General features: G+C 57.0%; 3 protein-coding genes across 18 annotated transcripts; 1 reads left to right on the top strand and 2 right to left on the bottom strand.

The window, feature by feature from the left end:
- Positions 1-89: 89 nt before the first annotated feature.
- On the bottom strand, positions 90-1,427 carry RPL36 (ribosomal protein L36). Its single transcript, XM_019964382.2, has 4 exons — positions 1,333-1,427; positions 1,061-1,155; positions 296-430; positions 90-222 (listed from the first exon to the last, which is right to left on the bottom strand). Exons 2-4 carry the CDS (start codon positions 1,151-1,153, stop codon positions 133-135), a joined length of 318 nt encoding a protein of 105 aa, XP_019819941.1. The 5' UTR covers positions 1,154-1,155; positions 1,333-1,427; the 3' UTR covers positions 90-132.
- Positions 1,428-2,772: 1,345 nt separating this feature from the next.
- Positions 2,773-7,803, bottom strand: HSD11B1L (hydroxysteroid 11-beta dehydrogenase 1 like). Of its 16 annotated transcripts, none has more exons than XM_019964391.2 (8): positions 7,531-7,803; positions 5,768-5,854; positions 5,554-5,684; positions 4,812-4,923; positions 4,320-4,411; positions 3,923-4,184; positions 3,647-3,812; positions 2,773-3,544 (listed from the first exon to the last, which is right to left on the bottom strand). In XM_019964391.2, exons 2-8 carry the CDS (start codon positions 5,838-5,840, stop codon positions 3,349-3,351), a joined length of 1,032 nt encoding a protein of 343 aa, XP_019819950.2. In that variant the 5' UTR covers positions 5,841-5,854; positions 7,531-7,803; the 3' UTR covers positions 2,773-3,348. The 16 variants fall into 16 exon arrangements, with proteins under 16 accessions (XP_019819950.2, XP_019819954.1, XP_019819952.2 ...); XM_019964395.2 differs by having other exon boundaries at positions 3,923-4,016; positions 5,768-5,886; XM_019964393.2 differs by having other exon boundaries at positions 3,923-4,085; positions 5,768-5,886.
- Positions 7,804-8,091: 288 nt separating this feature from the next.
- On the top strand, positions 8,092-9,844 carry MICOS13 (mitochondrial contact site and cristae organizing system subunit 13). The gene is made up of 4 exons (XM_019964404.2): positions 8,092-8,317; positions 8,969-9,146; positions 9,310-9,361; positions 9,621-9,844. Exons 1-4 carry the CDS (start codon positions 8,289-8,291, stop codon positions 9,716-9,718), a joined length of 357 nt encoding a protein of 118 aa, XP_019819963.1. The 5' UTR covers positions 8,092-8,288; the 3' UTR covers positions 9,719-9,844.

A 9,844-nucleotide genomic window follows, 5' to 3' on the forward strand; every position in this document is an offset into this window, starting at 1 on the left:
CACCTGGATGCTCCAGGGGGTGGGACCCTCCCCCCAATTCTCAACGTGAACTACCCTTCAATTTCCAATGGCAGCAGAGAAACGCCGAGTTTTGGGCAAGATTTATTGTGATTGTGAACAGAGGAGAAGGGCTCAGTCCTTCTTGGCTGCCGCTTTCCTCATGGCGGCCAAGACGTTGCTCAGCTCCTCTCTCTTCCTCTTCGCGCGGATATGTGTCCCCACCTGCCGGGCAAGGAGGGCCGTGAGCCTGCGCCCCGAGTCCCAGACCGGGCCCCCGCACGGGAATCCCACCTACCCTTTTCTTGATGAACTTGAGGGCCCGCTTGTCCTTGGAGACCTTGAGCAGCTCCATGGCTCGTCGCTCGTAAGGGGCGAAGCCACACACCTCCCGGATCATGTCCCGCACGAATTTGGTGTGTTTGGTGAGACGCTGCGCGAAACAGGGGCGTCAGGGCCAGGGCTTCAGGGACCTGCCGACGACGGAAGGCCAGATCCCCCCCAACTCCTCCCACCTCCCCAGTCTCATTGGTATCAAGGCGGCGCGTCACGCCCGGCCCTTTGCACGGCCTGTCCTGGCACCCTGAACACTCGCCCTGCACACAGGCTGGGCACGGTGGAGTTGGGCCCACTTAACCAAGAAACACACACACACACACACACTCTCCCTTCGAGGCCACGATTCCTCAACATGAAAACCAAGGAATCCACTTTCCCTCCACGTTTCAACCCGGATCCAGGCACCTTCCTACTCGGCAAACTCCTGCTCATGTGTCAAAACCCGCCCCCAAGTCGCTCCCGCCCCAGCTTCCGAATCCACGGCGCGAGGGAGGGTCCTGCTACGTGGCCTCGGTGGGCATCCGCAGCAAAGGGGAACACACAGGAGAGTAACCAGCATTTCCACTCTCTCCTCCGGCCAGCCGCACATTCTTTTTTCCCCTGCTTAAAACACCAGGGTTCCCCCGGTCCTCGATACCCCGACGGAGCTCCGGGAGCTTCTGCCCAGGCCCTGCCCTCCGTCCGGGAGGCTTCCTACCCACTAACCGCGCGCCCTGGTACTCACCCCGCGGCGGCGGCTGTGCCTCGGCTTGCCCACGTTCTTGGTCACCTTGTGACCCTTGTTGAGGCCCACGGCCATGGGGTAGCGCAGAGCCATGGCTGCGGACAGAAGAGGGGAGAAGGGATGTGGGTGAGCTCCGGCTGGGTCCCCACCGCCTGGAACACCGCGCTTCGGCTCCCACGGGCTCGCTCGCTGCACTCAGCCATCCCTTGAGTTGCCTGGGACCCCCAGGGTCCGGATGGCAACGGATGCTACTCGCGAGAGAGTTCACTAACCTGTTGTTCCACAATGGCTGCCGCGGCGGAAGGACTTCAGACGAGTGGAACTCTGGGATATCTACCAGCTCGCGGGCGGAGCGGGCCAGAGAGGCAAGAATGGCTCGGCCGCCCCCTGGCGGCTTGGAGGAGTCCCTGCGGGCTCTCTGAGCATGCGCGAACAGACACCCAGAGCAAGCTCATTTACCCAGCGAGCCTTAATCTTTAGTCGGACTGGGGGTGGGCGTGACTATGGCCACGGTGCTTCCCTCTGCAGGTGGGTTGAGAGTTGGAATCCTACCTCTTCAGCCACCCGGCTGGCCCAGCGCCAGGGACTCCACCTCCCACTACCAGAATTTCTCCATTTATAGAAGGATGACAAAAATAGTACCTATTCCGAACTGAGTAAGATATAATGACACCTGGCACAAAATAAATCTTCCACTAACGGAGGAATTGGTTTTACGATACATGAAGCCAAGTTCTGGACTAGCGCTAAGGAAAGTGTTGTGATATAGTCCCCGGAGGCACTTGATATGTGCGTGTGTGCTTAGGTCGCTTCAGTCGTGTTCGATTCTGTAGGACCCTAAGGACTGTAGCCCGCCAGGCTCCTCTGTCCATGGAATTCTCTAGGCAAGAATACTGGAGTGGGTTGCCATTTCCTCCTCCAGGGGATCTTCCCAGGGATCGAACCCTCGTCTCAGGTCTCCTCCATTGGCAGGTGGGTTCTTTGCCACTGGCGCCACCTGGTGTAATTTTAGGGGCAGAGATAGGAGGCATGGTGGGAACAAAACCTTTTTTCCCCCTCGTTTTTATCTTTCAATCCTGTTTATCACCAAGAGTCAATATCAGTTTGGGGCTGATCTGTTTGGGGGTTACCCCTTCAAACATCCGCTGATCTTGGCGCCTTGGAGAACCAACAGTAGCTTGCATTTTATAACACTGTTTTCATGCTACAGTTTTAATCTTTACAGTTACTTTTTCTTTATGCAAGCAGTGCTGGTATACCATTCTAAGGAAAGTCTCCATTTTAAATGCATTAATGTAAATATCAGTGGTGTGCAGATGCACACATGGCCTTAAAGAGGGATAGTCTGTTGTAGGAATCTCAGCTTCTACCACCAACTTCCCCTGTTTCCTCATCCATAAAATGATAATAATGATAGCACTGACCTCTGGTTGCGAAAATGCCATGAGGTCACAAATGTCAAGTGCATAGCGCTTGATGCAGGTGATCATTACTGGGGCATAAATCACGTGCTTAGTGCTGCAAATAATGCCTTTGGCCCACAAGCGGTTCCCTTCCCTTCCACCCCTGACTTCCTGGATGAGGTCCACCTGTCTTGAAGCCTCCATTTCTCCATCTGTGAAATGAAGTTGAGCATTCTGACATAAATATATCATAGACATCCCTCTCCACCTCATGCCACAAACAAACTGGAGGAATCTGAACAGCGGATGTGCAAGGGAAGAAGGATTTTTATTATCAAATGGGAGGATGGACCTAGCCTAGAACATGTTCCTTTACTTCTCCCTCTCCTCAGACCCCAAGAGCAACTCGAAAGCTTCAGGGGCTCCCTTGCCTGGGGAAAGGGTTGGAGGATGCTCTGAGGCTGACTGAGTGGAAAGAACCAAGTGGGAGGCAGTGGATTCAGGTCACAGATAGAGCGCCCTCCAAGGGTGGCTCAGTGGTGGTATGAGCTGTTTGATGGGGCCGGGGCTCTGAGACAAGTCACATCACCTCTCTGAGCCTCAGTTTGTCCATCTGCAAAATGGAAGCAACTCTTCTATCATCAGTAACAGCTAAGAGGACTGAGGTAATTGACTTCCGACTTCGTGACAAGATGCCTGGTACACTCCGAGTTCTGCTTGTTTTCAAGTGCTGGTAGTTTTTCTCGGGTTTACTTTTTTGTGTCTTGATGACTTTCTCTTGGCCCTTGACCACCTGCTCAGAAGTGTCTTCAGTGTGTGTCCCAGCTCCAGGAGGGTTGGCTGGAAGGTCTTCTGGGAAGATGAAGGGGCTTCAAGCCCAGAGGCTCAGGCAGCAGCGGGCGTCGTTATATTGAGCTCCTGGCGGACGAACCAGGCCCTTGAGTGTGGCATCCAACTGCGGAGCAGGCAGAGCAGGTGGAAGCGCCACGGGTAGAAGACCCCAGAGGCACGCGTGGCGCCTCCGCGGATTACGGCCAGGGCTGCCTTGGGCCCTGGAGCGGCCCTGACCCTCGTGATGCCCCTGGGGACGGGAGGGTATGATGGGGACTGCGGCTGGGGCTGAGCAGCCCGGCCACAGCCCTTCCCAAGCCAGCCTGGCCCCGCCTTGCGTCCTGGACCTCACCTGACTCCTTCGGCGGCTGAGGCACGATCTCGGAGACCCAGAACGCACATGGTAATGGCCACGTTCACTTCCTGCACGTCCAGCTCCCTCCGGAGAGAACTGAAGAAGCTGTCCAGCGCGAACTTGGCTGCAGAGTAGGGGCTGGAGAAGGAAGTGGGCACCCGGCCTGGGGGCGAGGGAGGGCAGTGGCTGAGCGGCTGAAGCCTTCCTGCCCGCTCCAGGCTCTCCTGCATCAGCCCTTGTGGCTTCCCCACGCCCCGCCCCACGTACACGCACCGAGCAATGAGGACACCACCACCAGGGAGCCCTTGCTGTCAGTCAGGCTTGGCAGCGCCGAAGAAGTCAATTGCACGTAACTTAGGAAGTTCATCTGGAGGTGGCGACTGCGAGTCACCGGGCGGAGGAGGAATCCAAGCCCAGACGGGGAAGGGGTGAAGGCCTTGGTAGGTAGGGGCGGAGCTTGAGGACTGGGACTGCGCTCCGATGAGAGTGTGGGAGCATTGGCCGGGGAACTGAGCCAAGGCCAAGAGGGCGGAGCCTAGAACCAGGAGAGGCGGGGTCTGGAGCCCCGAGGGGCAGGGCCTGATGGGAACGGGGAGACGGTGGAGTCTGGAGGGAGGGCGGGGCCAGGGCCACGAGGGGGCGCAGCAGGGACCGCGGAGGGGCGGAGTACCTGCATGAGCCAACGTGTCGACTGGGAGCTGCGGACCCTCGTGCCTGCTGGGGCGGCGCCGAGGTGGTTCAGCACCAGGTAGTCCAGCCCCCCTGGCCCGGAGAGGCCCGTCAGCCTGGAGCTAGTCCTTGAGGCTCCGTACCCCCCGGCCCTATGAGACATCGCCCCGAGCCCTGACCCCTGAACTAGCGAAACTCCGGCTAGAGCATGGACTCTGTGAGTTCTAACCCAGGTAGTGCCACAACTAAGATCAAAGAGAACCCGTTCTACTCCTTAACCGGGCCTCAACCCTCATTCAATGGGCCGGGTCCAGAGTTCCACCCGCTGGATGGGTTCCACCCACTGGATGCCATGAGGCTCCACCCCTAGCCACGCCCCCGGAGCCATAAATCTCCACCCTCAGGCGGCTGTTACTACCACACCCCCGCCCCAATTTGGGTCTTGACCCTAAAGCCTAGACCAAGGTCCCAGACTCCAGGCCCCGCCCCTCACCCAGCTTGTCCAGCGCAAACTGCACCACGCGCTCGGGCACCTCAGGGGAGGCCATGTCCGCAGCGATGTAGAAGACCTTGGGAGCGCCCAGCTTCCGGCAGTTCCCTACCACCTAGGGGGGCCAGAGCTGCCCGTGGGCCCCTCCACCCCAGCTGGTCCCCCTCCACCTGTCGGCTCCATGAGGGCCCCAGCCTGAAGCCTCCCCTCCCCTTCAGTGAGCCTCGGGTTCCATTTAACATCATCCCCAAAGCTTTAACACTGGGATAGCAATCTGGCAGCTCATGGGCCAGAATGGGGGACATTTTTGCTTGTTCAACCATCAAAATTTAAAACTCAGGAGATTTAAAATAAATCTTGAGATTGCTGGCCTCTTGAAGTTTTGGAAGGTTTGTCCCCAGGAGATGTATATTTCCTTGAAGCAATACTGGGCTGTTGCTAAGAAATGTCTACCCACCTCACTTTTGTCCTTGAGAACCTGAGCTGTCAGCACAGCCTTTGTTCACTATCATTACCCTCCTTCAGTGAGAAAAACTCCTCGCTTTACAACTATCTTACTGCTTCAGTCCCACACCAGAACTCAGGAGAAGGTACTTTTCTTGTCTGAGTTGCAAATAAGGAAACTAAGGCTCAGAGACATTAGGTGACTTGCCCAAGGTCACACAGGAAGCCCGGATGATTGCAGGGGTTCAAACTCAATCCCTGTTCTCCACTCCCCACCCCTACTTGAGATGGAGTGTCTCACCTGCTGCAGCAGAGCTTCGGTGTGGGCAGTGAGCACGAGGTGGGAGCCCAGGCGCGCGTAGTGATACGCCAGCTCTTCCCCTATGCCGGCACTGACTCCGGTCAGTAGCACACGGGCTCCGTGGAGGCTGGCTGGCGGTGAGCAGGGATGGTCAGCTTGGGGGATGGACAGGATAGCCAGACCATCCCTCCCTCCCCCACACCCGGGCACTTACCTGGGTCAAAGTTGTCATCCCAGTAATAGGCAAAGAACAGGGCTCCCAGCCCGGTAAGGAGCAGCACCTTCATGGCCCTCCCTGGGTCTGCAGTGGGAGAGAGGGCAGCCCACACAGGCCTGGCCCAGAGTTAAACCTCAGTCACACCCATTTCCCCAATGGTGTCTTTGTTCGAAAAGCAAGTGATGATGCCCCCAGCCCTGGCCCCTTTTTTTCTGTCCCCATAGCCACAACCTGGTCCAGGTCATCATCCAGCTCACCTGAGCCACTGCAGCAATCTTCTTACCAGCTGAAAACCCTGCCTGTTTCACTTAGGACAAAAGGTGGGTGACCAAAAAGACCCTGCTTGGATCAGCCCCTCTCATTCACTCTGCTTGGCCATACTAGCCTCGTCACTGATCACATGAACCAGCCAGTCACCATCCTGCCTCAGGGCCTCTGCACCGGCTGTTCCCTCTGCGAGGATGCTCTTCCCAAGTACAACCCAGTGGCTCTCTGTTTCAAGTCTCGCGGCAACCACCACCTCCTCAGAGGGTGCTTGCCTGGCCTCCTTCTCTACAGCACCTCTCTTCCTGATCCTCCTCTGTTCCTTACCTGTACAACATTCATCTCCTTCTCAGCACTTGTCATCCCCTGAAATGATGATTTATTACCTGTTCAGCTCCCTCTTTCCCCTTAGACTCACTTCCATGAGGGCAGAAAGGAAAAGGAAACCTGTTTCTGTTTTGCTCACTTTTTTTTTTTTAATGTTTTGGCCACATGTCATGCCGCATGTGGGATTTTAGCTCCCCAACCAGGGATAGAATCCAAGCCCCCTGCAGTGGAAGCGCAGAGTCTTAAACCCTAGACCACTAGGGAAGTCCCTGTTTTGCTCACTTTTGATCTTCAGTGCCCCAAACCGCCAGACTTGTAGCAGGTGCTCAATAGATAGACTGATCCAGAGTGATATGAGGAATGTTGGGAGGTGAGAAGTTGGGGAGCCCAGAAAGACAGCTCTATCTGGAGACACCCAGAAGGAAGTGGACACTCAGGACTGGCTTGGAGATGGAGGTGTCCATGTCATCAGGGTTAAGATGTGACTTCATCTGTGGGAGTCGATTTACTTGTATCTCAGGTAGAAGGCATAAGAGAGAAAAGCCAGCTAATTAAAGTGCAGGTGGTCATGGGTTTCCCCTGAAAAGGGCACAGGGCCATTCCATCTTGGGGTTTCTATCCTCTGAATTGCATGGGGCAAAGATTACAGGGCATAGGGATCTCTGTCCAAAAAAATTTGGCATGTCTCTTGCTGCTTCAAACCCTTCCAGGGTTCACCACTTCCCCGAATTGAGACCCAGCAGGTCTGGCCCCTGCCTCCCTGTCCATGCTCATCTCCCCCACGTCCCATCCATAAATCTATCAATTCTCAGAGAAGTGAACTCCTCGCCTTAACCCAGTTATGCCAGCATCCCCTCAGCAAAGAATGCTCTCCCACCTCTCCCCACTTCCAGGGAAAGCCTTGAAGCCCCTCAGCTCAACCCTCTCCTTAACCAGGCCCTGATCACAGCAGCCCCGCAGGGGTTATCTGGCAAGCTGGGTGGGCGGGGGGGCGGGGGTGAATGGATGAATGGGTGGATGAAATAGCTAGGATGTGATGGGGGAGAAAAGGGAGAACCCAGATCCTCGCAGAACCCACTGGCTTCCTGACATCGCTGGGCCTCAGTTTCTCCTCTAGACAAAGGGGGCGTGCGACCCACTTGCACGTTCCCAACCGCGCATTCACTCACTCAGGTTTGTTTCTCCCAACGTCCAGAGGGGCCGGGGGCCGGGCTTAGGAGCCACGCGCGCGCCCCTCCACCCTCACTTTACGTCCGTGTCCCCGGGGCTCGGACCGCGCCCCCCTGCGTAGGGTCTGAGTCACGTGACTCCGAACCGCCCTCCTCGGGGGGAGGGGCTAGACTGTGTGTTGCTGGGGGGAACTCAGCTCCAGGCGTTGCCAGGCAACAGCCTCCGGCCTAGCTCTTTCCCTGACCCCACCCCTTAAGGAAGCCCCAACCCCGACCGGATCACGTGACCAAAGCCCCGCCTATCAGACAATTCCGCCCTCGTGTTGCCGTGACAACCGGGCGGCAGACACTCTCTTCCTAGGCCTGAGCCCTTAGTCCCTCGCGCGGGTGGATCTCCTGGGTTGTGGCTCTCTCTCAGGCCTCACTCAAGACACCTGACTTCTATTTCCCTCACGTCACCAGGGCCGTGCTGCGCCCGACTGCATTTCCCAGGAGGCTTGGCAGCTAGACGCGCCTCACGGGAAGTGCCGACTACTTTTCCCAGACAGCCTTGCGGTGGCCGGCCCTTGCGGACTAATCTTCGCGGAGACGTTTTTTGCAGTCGGACCGCAGCCCATCTTTGGTTTCTCGGAGCCGAGACTCCGACTCCCAGAAACCTTTGCGGCTGACAAGAGACTACGCGTACCAAAGGCCCCTGCGGTGCCGCAACCGGAAGCGGCGGGCGAACCGAGTGTCCTTGCGCGCGGAGCCGAGCGATCATGGTACCCCGAGTTTGGTCGCTGATGAGGTTCGTGGGGTCACCGGGCGGGCCTCAAGCCCCCGAAGATGTTCCCTTCTGCGGGCACCCGACATCTGGTTTGCTCCCGATCGCCTCTTTGCTGCCCGTTGTGTCAGGTCTCCCATGTCTGTTCAGACAGGGTGGAGCTTCTCCACTTCCTGCTTCCTAGCGAGTCCTTGCCTTCGCACTCTGTATGCTAGAGTCCTCGGAGTCTCAGTTGCCGGCTGTATAATATGGGAGTGCCGCACGCATTTGTTGAGAGGTTAAATGGACACTTAGAAACCTCCCGCGGGTTCCTCTCGGAGCATTCCACGGGAACTGGAAGGTAGAAGGTGGTCAGACGTCTTAAGCCTTAACTTTTCCCTGGCCTCTGCAGGATCTCAAGTGACCCCGTCCCTCTCCATGCTTCAGTGTACCAGTTAAATGGCGCTGAATATTCCTGCACGCTCTAAATTAAGTGCTGTGTGTCAGTCCCGCCTCTGGGCTCCCAAGATGCCCCGCGCTTCCCCCATTAGCTGTCTGGCTTCAGGTGTGTCCCTCTTTGGACTGTGGGCACCCTTCCCCTAGTAGTCTAATCCCACCCTCACCTTTGCGGGCCTAGACCTGGGAGGTGGCCAGCAGTGTTTGTTGAGCTACTGTGGTTCCTTTCTCTGCCTGCAGGTTCCTCATCAAGGGCAGTGTGGCTGGGGGTGCTGTCTACCTCGTGTACGACCAAGAGCTGCTGGGGTCCAGTGACAAGAGTCAGGCGGTCCTTCAGAAAGCCGAGGAGGTGGTCCCCAATGCCGTGTACCAGTTCAGCCAGTATGTGTGTGAGCAGACAGGCCTGAAGTTACCACAGGTACCCTGAGCTGGTATTGAGGCTGTGCCTGGGAGGGATGTAATCTCGGGTCCTTCAGCCCTGCTTGACATCCTCGGCACTGGATGCTGCTCTCCTGGCCTGTGAGGGAGGCTGGGCCTGCCAGGTCTTCTTTCACCAGCCCCTTCTCCCCTTCTCTCCCCAGCTCCCAGCCCCTCCAAAGTTTAACTTTCACATCCGCGACTCTTGGAATTCAGGTAGGCCCTGGTCCATCTGCAGGCAGGGGAGGGGCCCCAGATATCTCCCATATCCCTTCCTGGCCATTCCTTTTCATCACTAGCTTTCCTGCTCTTTGTACAACCCCCCTCCCCAAGAGCTAAAAGAGACAAGGGGGTGGAGATTCCAGGGAGTGGGGAGCAAGTGTGACCTCCATCTGTTTCCCTGTGTGGAACTGACAGCTGGTAGTGGTACCTCTAAAAGTCTCTGCTCAAAGTGCCTGGCCCTTCCTCCTCACAGGCATCATCACCATGATGTCAGCCCTGTCCGTGGCCCCCTCCAAGGCCTGGGAGTACTCCAAGCAGGGCTGGGAATACCTGAAGGAGCAAACCAAGTAGCCTGTCAGAGAAGCTGTCTGCCCCAGGTGGGAACAGGAACAGGGGCGCCACGAACACCAGACTGGGACCCAACTGGTCAGCTCCTGGCCTTGCTGGCCCAATAAAGGACTTGGAAGTGTTTCTCAA

The sequence above is a fragment of the Bos indicus genome, chromosome 7, assembly GCF_029378745.1.
Source record: "Bos indicus isolate NIAB-ARS_2022 breed Sahiwal x Tharparkar chromosome 7, NIAB-ARS_B.indTharparkar_mat_pri_1.0, whole genome shotgun sequence".
Classification (NCBI taxonomy): Eukaryota; Metazoa; Chordata; class Mammalia; order Artiodactyla; family Bovidae; genus Bos; species Bos indicus.